The sequence below is a fragment of the Xenia sp. Carnegie-2017 genome, unplaced genomic scaffold (assembly GCF_021976095.1).
Source record: "Xenia sp. Carnegie-2017 unplaced genomic scaffold, XeniaSp_v1 HiC_scaffold_16, whole genome shotgun sequence".
NCBI classification, from domain to species: domain Eukaryota; kingdom Metazoa; phylum Cnidaria; class Anthozoa; order Malacalcyonacea; family Xeniidae; genus Xenia; species Xenia sp. Carnegie-2017.
In genome coordinates, this window is record NW_025813469.1 from 3,154,463 (window position 1) to 3,167,804 (window position 13,342).

A 13,342-nucleotide genomic window follows, 5' to 3' on the forward strand; every position below is an offset into this window, starting at 1 on the left:
ATTTTAGTATCTCAAGTCTGTTAACGTGTGGGTCGACATCTTCAATGCTTTTCATAAAATCTTTCATAACAGTCTCCTTAGACACGCTTTTCAAGGCATCTCCTCATTTTCAGACGGACGAGGTCATGAAGCAAATTGGCATGGAATTCAATGCGTAAAACAGCCTGCATTCATAAGAAATCGTCGGCGGTTTAAATTAGACGATTGTAAAGTGCATGGATTCGTTTCCGAAGAGTCCGAGAAAATGATGCAAGCATTCAACCAGTTTATGGTACTCGTGCGAAAGGGTACTGCGAGTGTTACAAACGGTGGTGGTGATGAAGCATGAAAAAGCTGTTTGTCAAAATCTATTTGCCAATAAAGCTAAAGATCATTTCCATATGTTGGTGTATTACAGCGACGGCAAGTTCACTGATTCAAACACTAACAGAGTATGGAGTAAAATGAAGGAAGAAAAAAGAATTGCTTGATCGAGTCAGCAGATTATCAAACCTCAAATTATGGAGTCGTACATACAATGTGAAGGACTTGTTACATTACTTCGACTTTTGGTGATGATCAGATATTCGAGCGGCTGCCACACGCTAATAAGCAAGACGTAAAGAAAGGGATGGAGAAACGTATCGTGAGGCGAGATGACGGCTGTAAGCGTAAAAGAGGTGGTGGTGATAGTACGTATGGAGAAGATGACTGGTGGGTGCATGTTGCTAATAAAAATCCAGGGGAATTGCAACGCATGATACAAAATTTAGGGATAAGAGATGTGAGTAAGTTTCTATCGTATGCAGCGAGATTTATGCCAGAGTTCAAATTCGATTCTTTTATTTACGATCCTCGTAGAGGTGTAATGGAGAATCAAATTAACGAACAAATTAAGGTTCGAGGTATGGTGAACGGGAATCTACCAGTAAGAAAGGTAGAGTTGGAACAAATGCGACTCGTACTGGTACAAAAGTTAGAGACCATTTCGAAGTTAGATGAGGAGATTCAGTGACTACTGGAAAAAGATGAAGATATTGAGGCAGATATTGACGGGTCATCGGAATACAGCTGCGAAGTCTGGGGTGCGTTGGCCGAAATCAACGAAGCACTGAGCGTGTTAGAGTCGAATAGGAGAACTGAGGAACTCGCGAACACATCAGCAAGTACGGCATCGAGTGAATCACGACGCTGCAGAGTCAAGACGATAGAGAAGACGATACCTACTTTGTTAACTAAAGCAAATTTCTTGTACAATTTAACAAGTCTTTCCTCATAGTCGCTTTAAAATTTTACATTCATTTACATTTAAAACATTTAACCGGGGATAAAACAATGTACAAGATCGCTGTATATGAAATGGAACGTAATCAGTATTTTTCTTATGAAATCATTCTTACAGTTTACATACACCAAATCATATGTGTGTTAAACCTTTATGGAAAAATAAAAACAGTAGAAGCATAAAATAAAAGTACTAAATTCAGTACTTATTGCGTAAAGAAACCAATCTCAAGAACGCCAATTAATTTCACTGGCAGTTTACATACACCAAATCATATGTGTGTTAAACCTTTATGGAAAAATAAAAACAGTACAAGCATAAAATAAAAGTACTAAATTCAGTACTTATTGCGTAAAGAAACCAATTTCAAGAACGCCAATTAATTTCACTGGCAGTTTACATACACCAAATCATATGTGTGTTAAACCTTTATGGAAAAATAAAAACAGTACAAGCATAAAATAAAAGTACTAAACTCAGTACTTATTGCGTAAAGAAACCAATTTCAAGAACGCCAATTAATTTCACTGGCAGTTTACATACACCAAATCATATGTGTGTTAAACCTTTATGGAAAAATAAAAACAGTACAAGCATAAAATAAAAGTACTAAATTCAGTACTTATTGCGTAAAGAAACCAATCTCAAGAACGCCAAATAATTTCACTGGTAACTGCTAATGAAAGAAAAGTAGTTTAACGATTGCCTTACGCGCTGGGTGAAAAAAAAAACGCATAAAGAAAATCAGCGTGGTGATAGTTTTTTCAAAATAATTAATATAAGAAATTTCGAAATCAATTTGGTATGTTCATTGTTTATGTAAAAGCACTCACGTCAAAGTCTCAGGCAAAGTCATCAGTAAACGGCGAAGGCATCAGCAAAGAAAACCAACAGCTAAAATGGCTACACAAAACACTATTAGACCGATTTTGAGTAAGTTGAATTGGAATACAATTTCAATATTAGATATGACTTTAGAAAATTTAAGTTGTGATTTTGTTCATTGTTTTAGGCCAGTGTGAACACTGTCACTTATGGGTGATTTGCCCACCTCTCTGAGGTGAAGGAAAGACTGATTGAATGCTTGCCATTCAAATGTCCTATTTGCTTGTAAGTCAAATAATTTATATGCTTGCTATATGTTGTAGTCGTTTTTTTTTATGTAACGTCCATTGCTTTATACTCTAGATGTTTTGACGAAGAAGTTGATCGCTTCTTAGAAGATTTTTTCAGTATGTATTTTTATAATTCTTTATCTTTTGAAAAATAATACAGTATAACAGTCAGTAAGATTGATTTCTTTTTATTTCAGAGTGGTCATTGCTAGTTTTTTTAATTAAAAATATTATATATCAATAAAATGTTCGTCTCGCCGCCTCCCGACCCCCCTTAATCCCATTAGATGCGTATATCGTAATTGTTGATCATCAGTATCCAACAATCGGTGTTGTTGTTGTTTGTTTTTTTAGTGAAAGTCGTCCTAGCAGGGTTAATCTGACCTGAATACAAATCCGCAGAATTTGACCTTTGACCTTTCAGCTTTTGTTACTATTTTTAGTAACTAACCTTGACGGACCTTGTATTTTGCTGAGTCATTTTTACCGTTGGTGTACTTTGACCCGCACGTGATAGACTTTGATACTAAAGTGGCGTGATATGACGTCACTAACCTATATTATATAAACAGCAGCGTCGCGGCCGTTTCATTATTCGATATGAACTCGTATAACGAAGACGAAAAAGAAGATATCATGATAGACGACTCTGAAATGAACGAAATCAACAACTCACATGATCTAATTGAAGCAGCTATAGCAGACGAAGCTAAGAGCGGCGGCCATGCTGCATACGCACAAGATTGTCAAAACTCTTTTTTCTTGTTATTTTTATTGATAATTGTGCTTATTGCAGTTTGAAAGTGAGGACACATTTATGCTTATCCTTATGTCACCAGTTAGGGCCAGGCTTAAACACTTTTAGTTGCATTGTCGCAGATCTGCAGCGAATGAGCAAGAAGATCACATCGACCAGTTAGATGCGTGTAATGGCGATCTAAGGCTTGGCCGCGATCATTTCGAAAAGCGTTTGAAGGGCGTTCGCGAAGAACTCTTGGAAGCACAGAAAAATCTCCAATTGAACTATTGACACCTAATAAATCAACGCCGATTAAACAAACAACTCTGGATATGTTCTCTCGTAAACCAGCAAATCCTGATAACATAGCGGTGACGAATTATGATCCATTCGATAAAATTCAGAGTGTCGACAACGCGATATTCGTTGAGAATAGACGCAAGTTTGACTTAGACGAATGTAAAGTACATGGCTTCGTATTTGAAGAAAACGAGAAAATGGCGGCGGCGTTCCAAAAGTTTATGGAACTTGTAAAGAAAGGAACAGCTTCAGTACAAACGGTGGTGTTGATGCAACATAAAAACGCTGTTTGTCAGAACTTATTTGGAAACAAACCGACTGACCACTATCATATGCTGGTATATTATAGTGATGGAAAATTCACCGACAGCAATACAAATCGCGTATAGAGCAAGATGAAAAACGAAAAAGGCGTTGAATGGAATTCGCAACAAATCATTAAGTCGCAATCTATGGAATCCTACTTTCAATGTGAAGGTAGATACATAGTAAGTATCTTTGGCGATAATCAAATCCTTCGCCGTCCACAACATGCAAATAAGCCAGACGTAAAGTGTGGCATGCAATGCAAGAACGTATTGTCCGAAGGGATGATGACCGTAAACGAAAGAGGCGGTGATGCGAAGTATGGTGAGGATGATTGGTAGGTAAATGTAGCTATGAAAAACCAAGGTGAATTGCAAAGGTTAATTCAAAGCTTAGGAATTAGAGATGTTATGCTGCACGTTTCATGCTAGAGTTCAAATTTGATAGTTTCATTTATGATCCAAGACGAAACGTAATTGAGAATCAAATAAATGAGCAAATTAAGAAAGTTTACTGTAGTTGGGATTGGTGGGATACGCGTACGTACGTATGTAATAGTCGCTACAATATCGTGCGTTTGTTCATTTATAACTTGACGTTATAATCTACCACATGTTTTCGTGCGTTCGAGCGTCGGTTGTCATATTCTGCAGCAGGGCGTAGTTTACATAGCCTAACAGACATCGTCGCCAAATTAAATATTGCGAGCCTAGACAGAGGTTAAAATGAGGGTTTAAATGCACAGTGATCCAAGACGAAACGTAATTGAGAATCAAATAAATGAGCAAATTAAGAAAGTTTACTGTAGTTGGGATTGGTGGGAATGTTTTGAAAGTAGACTACCACAATTTGAGAATGCAATTAAGCGTGGTGCAACAAAAGGCGTTGATGATTCAATTGAATGTTTACAGCGTATTAAGGCAGAATGGCATTAGATGTAAGCATTTCGCGAATGACGTATTTAAAATTGTGTTGAAAAAAGAGCAAAAGAAATGTGTACACACTGATGCGCCAAAAGAAAAGGAGGCGATTATTGATCCATTCATCGGTATATCAACAGAAAAACATCCAAGGTTCATACAAAATCGACGCGATTATGATATCAACGACTGCAAAGTTCATGGTTTTGTATTCGAAGCGAAGGAGAAATACAACAAAACATTTGATGAATTCTTCGATCTCGTAAAGAAAGGTACAGGTTCTGTACAAGCTGTAGTCCTAGTCACTCACGCAAATGCAATATGTCACAATCTATTTGGAGGTAAAAAAGCAGACCATTTTCACATGTTAGTATACTATAACGCTGGCAAGTTTACCGACTCAAATGCAAATAGAATTTGGAGTAAGTTTAAGATTGAAAAAGGCGTTGAATGGAATAGTCAAATGATCATAAAGCCACAAAGTATGGAGGCCTATGTTCAATGTGAAGTACGTCTCGTAGCTGCTGTCTTCGGAGACAAACAAATACTGGAGCGTCTGCGTCATGCCAACAAACCTGAAGTAAAAGCAATAATGCAACAACGCATCGACGATCGTGATGATGATAGAAAGAGAAAGCGTAAAGATGATAAATACGGCGATGATGATTGGTGGGTTAGCGTAGCTCATAAAAACGCAGGTGAATTGCAAAGTTTAATTACTAGTTTGGGTATTAGAGATGTTAGTAAATTTTTAAGCTATGCAGCACGTTTCATGCCTGAATATAAATTTGACGGATTCATTTATGATCCACGTAGAGCAGTGATTGAAAATCAAATTAATGAAGAAATTAAGAGAGTATACAGGTCTTGGGATTGGTGGGAATGTTTTAATAGCAGAAAATCGCAATTTGAAGCGGCGATTAAACGAGGTGCTACAAAGGATGTAGACGATTCAATTGAGTGCTTGCAGAGAATTTTAAGGCAAAATGGGATAAGAGTAAAGCATTTTGTAAGAGATGTTTTCAAAATAGTCCTAAAACAAGAGCAAAAAAAGAATTGCTTATTCTTGTATGGGAAAAGCAATACGTTCAAAAGTACAATTAGCAGAAGTATTGTTAATATGGTACCAATGATTGGTCAGCAGATTACTAGTAGGGAGTTTGCATTTCAAGAATGTCTAGAGGTGAATGTAATATTTAGTGAGGAAACTAAGATTACACCAGATATAGTACAATCTGTAAAGCAGGTTTATGAAGGTACCGATCATCTCGTCAACCGGAAGGGAAAAAGTGGCATATTGATGGAAAGAACGCCAGTCATTTGCTGCAGCAATTATCATCCTGCTCAATATGTTCCTGATGAAGAACAAACTCTATTGAACAGAATGCATTTTTATCGATTTTCTGTGCATGATTCATTAAAAGATATTAAAGGAGAATTTACTCCATTAATGTGGGAAGAATTGTATAATATGTATCTAAAACCAAAAACTCCAGAACCAATCTTTTATTAATAAAATATTTCATTATGATTACAAGGTGTGTTATTTTCTTCTATATCATCGTCCTCATCTTCGAAACGTACTCTCTTACTAGGAGGGCCATCACATAAATCTATTTGACTTAAAGGCAAACAATCTACATCAGCTTTTTCTAATCCTGGAAATATACTATCTAAAAATTCATCAGGAATATTAGGTCCAATTTGATAAGTACCACTAGGAGGCTGCCATGGTACTTGATCAGCGTGTGGGAATTTTCTATTTTGATTCCATAAACTGCCTCTACCAGGGAGTCCTCCGTCAAGAACGCCGCCGTTTTGCATAGAATTAGCACAAGTACGCATATGAAACATATTAGCTCCACACCAACCTTTGAAAGGTCCATGACTAAAAGACAATGGAGCCCATCCCATAACATTTCGTCTATAGCTAAATTGTATAGAATAATCACAAAAAAACTCCCAAGTCGTAGTCGCAGACGCCTCTGGAATCTGGGGTACCTTAAACATAATTCTAGCAGGAGGATGCTTGTTAATAGATAAAGTATTCATAAATTGTTTAGAGGCGTTGATAAATGTTGGCCAAACTTCTGATCCTTCTACTTCAGCTGAATCTCCAATAAAAGGTCCAGCAAAACCAGCACCTTGAGTACCAGGAAAATTATGATTTGCGTCGCCAGTTCTAGCTCCTGAAGCATATCCATAGTTCTGATAATTATAATAATCATCGATGCCGTGGGTACGATATCCAGTTGAATCACATGAAGGAGCTATCGTAGGATTACCTCCCCATGTAGCATTTGCATCATACAAATCATACTCGTAAGATTGTAAAAGAGCTCTCAATGACTTCAAGAAATTCTCTTTGTTATCTTCAGATAAATCATTAAAACCACTCCAATAACTATTAGCTGCATAAGGCTCTAAATTAGTAGCAAAAGGCATAGCAGGATGAAAAGATACGTTTTCAGAGTTAGTCCACGTATAATTAAATTCATCTACCTGCTTAATCATTTTAAAATCAGGGTGTCTAAACATATTCATACTATGCTGATCCCAACTATAATGTTTGCCTGCTAAATTATTAGTACGCTGATACTGCACTACCCAAGGCTCACAATGATGAACAAACGCCTTCAACTCCTCTGGAGTTGTAAAATCCTGAGAACCTACATCATAATAACATTCATTTATATTATAACCTGGGAGAAGGTAATCATTATCTGTAACATTATACAAATAAATATTAGGTACACTTTGCACCTGCGTCTCATTCTGACTAGCAGAAATAGCAAAAGGAGACCAACCCCCAACATCTAACGTGTATACTATCTATACGAATTTCTCTAGCCATCTGAGACAACGCGACCCATTCTCTAGGCATCACCGCCTTCGGTAAAGCATTACCTACAGGTAAAACTCTCCAATCTTTCCATGCACTATCACAAATACCAAACCTAGCCTGATTAGAGTTATGATAAGCAATCTTATGACGATACGTCTGCATACATGAGAAAGGCGTCCATCCATTATGAAGGCGTCCGTCCAAAATGTGAATGAGTGTCTGAACTGGTAACATGGGAAAGATGTCCAAAGTCCACATATGTGGAACAGGAAATTGTAGCACTTTCAAGCTACTTGGCTGCGCTTAAATTCAATGAAGGGGATATATCATTCCTCAAATTATAAAGTGACTTAGACATACTACCTGGCATGTTTATTACAAATGGTGCATTGCATTGTGATACCAATCGAGGCAAATTATCCTCGAAGAGCACAGACAAGGTAAAAAAAAAAGAAGAAGAAAAACACTTAGGCATACGAGAAAGAACTATGTAGATAGTTGTGAACAGCATGAAGGAAAAACTTATGAAGCTGGTGCCTTCTAGTCTCAATAAGGTCATTATAAAACTTTAAATGCTAATTTCTCCTTATCCTTATTTCCTCTTAGAAGGAAATATTTATCTGTTTTACCAGGAAGAGACTTCAAAAATGGAAGTTGCTGACCCAACAAACGCCAGTCCAAACAACGGCTTGAAAACACAAAGAAAGTTTACTGCGGGAAGTGCAATTGTAGAAATGGGAGGCCCTATAATTTGTGATGTTTTCTCCGGTGAACGCCTCGAATGATTTGTGCGAATGGTTTGACGCAAAATGTGAATGAGTGTCTGAACGGGTTAATATGGGAAAGATGTCCAAAGTCCACATATGTGGAACAGGAAACTGTAGCACTTTCAAGCTACTTAAATTCAATAAAGGAGATATATCACTCCTTAAATTATTTAGTGACTTAGACATACACCTGGCATGTTTACTTTTTATGTAGTGTAATCCTTGTGTAATCCAAGTGTAGTTTACTTTTTATGTAGTGTAATCCAAGTGTAGACTGAAACCGGAGATCCGTTTGATTGACAGGTGTATTATATTACAACACTATATAAGTAAGCTCACCGCCGCATTTTCATTATACGTTATGAGCTGGTGGAGTGAAGATCAACTTCTAGAAGACGAAATACAAGATATTAATATGGCAAGTGAAAGTTTCGCCGCCGCCGACGCTTTAGAAAAACTCGTGAAGGAGACACTGGCAACAGACGACGGCGTTGATGATTGGGACGATTTCTCATCATTATGGCAAACACAAACTGACGGCAAACCATCAGAACCTATAATAATCGGAGATGATACTATAATAGATCCTTATGTTGGTATCCAAACAGTAAAGAATCCTATTTTTATCCAAAATCGGCGTCGATTCAATCTCGAAGAATGTAAAGCACACTCGTTTGTATTCCAAAGCAACTCAAAGATGACGAAGGCGTATGACAAGTTTATGGAACTTGCAAAAAAAGGAACTGGTGCTATACAAACAGTCATTTTGATGACTCACAAGAAAGCAGTATGTCAAAACCTATTCGGCAACCAACCTACTGACCATTTTCACATGATGGTTTATTATGACGATGGCAAATTCACCGACTCTAACCCAAACAGAGTATGGAGCAAACTAAAAGATGAAAAAGGAGTTGAATGGAACTCTCAAATGGTAATAAAACCTCAAGCGTTGGAAATTTATTTTCAATGTGAAGGTCGAGAAATATGCTCTGTATTTGGTGACAAGCAAATCCTCGAACGTCTCCGATATGCAAATAAGAAGGAGGTGAAGGAAGGTATGCAGAATCGTATCAACGATAGAGATGACGATAGAAAAAGAAAACGTCAAGATCAACGTTTCGGCGATGATGACTGGTGGATAACTGTCGCAAAAAAGAATCCTGGTGAGTTGCAGAGGTTAATACAGTCATTAGGTATAAGAGATGTAAGCAGATTTTTGAGTTATGCTGCAAGATTCATGAAAGAGTATAAATTTGATAGTCTAATTTACGATCCTAGAAGCAGTATAATAGAAAATCAGGTTAATGCTCAGATTAGAAAAGTGTATCATTCATGGGACTGGTGGGAATGCTTTGAGTCGCGTGTAACTCAGTTTGAAAATGCTATAAAACGCGGAGCAACCAAAGGCGTTGAAGATAGTATAGAAACTTTGCAAAGAATAGTAAGAGCAAATGGGATACGTACTTCTCATTTTGTGAATGATGTATTCAAAGTTGTATTGAAGAAGGTACAAAAAAAGAATTGCTTATTTCTATATGGAAAAAGCAATACATTTAAGAGTACTATTAGTCGTAGCATAGTTAATATGGTACCGATGATAGGACAGCAAATTACTTCTCGTGAGTTTGCATTTCAAGAATGTTTAGAGTGCAATGTCATCTTTAGTGAAGAAACTAAGATAACTCCAGACATTGTACAAAGTGTGAAACAGGTGTATGAAGGAACTGAGCACTTAGTCAATAGAAAGGGTAAAAGTGGGATTCTGATGGACAGAACACCAGTCATCTGCTGTTCTAACTACTCACCAGCACAGTTTGTTCCTGATGAAGAACAGACATTACTTAATAGAATGTTTTTCTATCAATTTTACGTGCATGAGTCGTTGAAAGATATAAAAGGAGAATTAACTCCATTAATGTGGAAAGAGTTGTATAATATGTATGTAAAAGAGAAAACACCTGAACCAATTTTTTATTAATAAATTTATTATGTAATCAATAAAATATTTCTACATTGTCATCTTGTGTAATATTATCATTGTCTTCATCAAAATCTTCTTCACAAGAATAACCTTTATAATCAGTTTTTTGATCTGCAAAACGTACTCTCTTAGTGGGGGGTCCGTCGCATAAATCAATTTGACTCAAAGGCAAACAAGAAACATCATCTCGACTAATACCTGGAAATGTTAAATCTAAATATTCTTCAGGAATATTACTTCTAATTTGATATGTGGCAGCAGAAGGTTGCCAAGGTACATCATACGCATTTTCAAATTTTCTATTTTGATTCCATAAACTTGCTTGATTAGGAATAGCACCATTAAGTACACCGCCGTTTTGCATAGCATTAGCACACGTACGCATATGAAACATATTAGTTCCACACCAACCTTTGAAAGGACCATGACTGAAAGACAGAGGTGCCCAACCAAGTACATTGCGTTTATAGCTAAATTGAACAGAATAATCACAAAAAAATTCGCAAGTAGTCGTCGCAGACGCCTCTGGTATCTGAGGTACTTTAAACATTACTCTACAAGGAGGATGCTTATTGATAGACAAAGTATTCATGAATTGTTTAGAGGCGTTGATAAATGTAGGCCAAACTTCAGCTCCTTCTTGACCTGCTTCGGCTCCAATGAATGGACCAGCAAAATTTGCTCCTTGAGAACCAGGATAATTATAATTAGCACTTCCAACATTTTCTCCAGACGCGTAACCATAATTTTGATAATTATAATAATCATCAATTCCATGACTTCGATAAGCAGCTGAATCGCATGAAGGAGCTATAGTTGGATTACCTCCCCATGTAGCATTAGCAGCATCATAAAGATCATATTCAAATGATTGCAATAAAGATCTTAAACTCTTTAAAAATTTCTCCTTATTTGCCTCAGTTAAACCGTTAAACCCACTCCAATAAGAATTAGCAGCATAAGGCTCTAAATTAGTAGCAAAAGGCATAGCAGGATGAAAAGAAACATTCTCTGAATTATGCCACGAATAATTAAACTCGTCTACTTGCTTAATCATTTGAAAATCAGGATGCCTAAACATATTCATACTTTGTTGATCCCAACTATAATGCTTAGCATCTCCAGTATTAGTAGCCTGATACTGTACTATCCAAGGCTCACAATGCATGATAAAAGCCTTCAACTCCTCTGGCTGTGAAAAATCCTGAGAACCTACATCATAATGACACTCGTTTATATTATAACCAGGCAAAAGATAATCATTATCAGTAACATTATAGAGATAGATATTAGGAACACTCTGTACCTGAGTCTCATTCTGACTAGCTGAAATCGCAAAAGGAGACCATCCCCAACATCTAACATGAATACTATCAATTCTAATCTCTCTAGCCATCTGAGACAATGCTACCCATTCTCTTGGCATCACCGCCTTCGGTAAAGCGTTACCAACAGGCAAAACTCTCCAATCTTGCCATTCACTATCGGCGATGCCAAATCTAGCCTGATTAGAGTTATGATATGCTATTTTATGACGATACGTTTGCATACATGAGAAAGGTATCCATCCATTATGTTTACGTTTCGCATTAGCGGTATCATCGGCTCCAAGAATATCACCGCCTGTTGTCGATACATTAGGATCATTAGGCATACCGTCGACGGCGTCTTCAGATGATTCTGATATAAAATCTAACTGTCTAGTTACTTCGTCTAAATCAGAATTAACACTTTCAGTCCTAGATACTTTACTTGAGGATGCTTCGTCGCCGTCTCCTTCGTGTTGTCTCTTCTGGCTACTTTTGTATCCAGAATCAGGTGCGTCGGTGGTTTCTACTTTCGCCTTTTTTGAAGGAGGTTCTATAGCAAGATGATCTCTATATTCTATAGTAAAGGGATTACTATATCCACGTCGAGTGTCTGCACCAGTTGCCCACTCGAGAATAAATTGCGCTATACCACGGGCTACAGCTTCTGTATATACACCCCCGCCAAGTCTTTGGTTGAGGAATACTACAATTTGATCAACAGTTTGTTCAGCAAGAAATTCTCTAATGTTTTCCCAGTCGAATGCTCCTGTATTTAAAAGCCAGTTAATAGAATCACGGATATGAGCCATTAGTGTCGACAACGCGATATTCGTTGAGAATAGACGCAAGTTTGACTTAGACGAATGTAAAGTACATGACTTCGTATTTGAAGAAAACGAGAAAATGGCGGCGGCGTTCCAAAAGTTTATGGAACTTGTAAAGAAAGGAACAGCTTCAGTACAAACGGTGGTGTTGATGCAACATAAAAACGCTGTTTGTCAGAACTTATTTGGAAACAAACCGACTGACCACTATGATATGCTGGTATATTATAGTGATGGAAAATTCACCGACAGCAATACATGATCTAATTGAAGCAGCTATAGCAGACGAAGCTAAGAGCGGCGGCCATGCTGCATACGCACAAGATTGTCAAAACTCTTTTTTCTTGTTATTTTTATTGATAATTGTGCTTATTGCAGTTTGAAAGTGAGGACACATTTATGCTTATCCTTATGTCACCAGTTAGGGCCAGGCTTAAGCACTTTTAGTGGCATTGTCGCAGATCTGCAGCGAATGAGCAAGATCACATCGACCAGTTAGATGCGTGTAATGGCGATCTAAGGCTTGGCCGCGATCATTTCGAAAAGCGTTTGAAGGGCGTTCGCGAAGAACTCTTGGAAGCACAGAAAAATCTCCAATTGAACTATTGACACCTAATAAATCAACGCCGATTAAACAAACAACTCTGGATATGTTCTCTCGTAAACCAGCAAATCCTGATAACATAGCGGTGACGAATTATGATCCATTCGATAAAATTCAGAGTGTCGACAACGCGATATTCGTTGAGAATAGACGCAAGTTTGACTTAGACGAATGTAAAGTACATGGCTTCGTATTTGAAGAAAACGAGAAAATGGCGGCGGCGTTCCAAAAGTTTATGGAACTTGTAAAGAAAGGAACAGCTTCAGTACAAACAGTGGTGTTGATGCAACATAAAAACGCTGTTTGTCAGAACTTATTTGGAAACAAACCGACTGACCACTATCATATGCTGGTATATTATAGT

At 37.4% G+C, this 13,342-nt stretch overlaps 1 protein-coding gene across 1 annotated transcript; it reads left to right on the forward strand.

The window, feature by feature from the left end:
- Positions 1 to 2,987: 2,987 nt before the first annotated feature.
- Positions 2,988 to 6,178, forward strand: LOC124437303. Its single transcript, XM_046987288.1, has 2 exons — positions 2,988 to 4,252; positions 4,542 to 6,178. Exons 1-2 carry the CDS (start codon positions 4,216 to 4,218, stop codon positions 6,155 to 6,157), a joined length of 1,653 nt encoding a protein of 550 aa, XP_046843244.1. The 5' UTR covers positions 2,988 to 4,215; the 3' UTR covers positions 6,158 to 6,178.
- Positions 6,179 to 13,342: the final 7,164 nt, after the last annotated feature.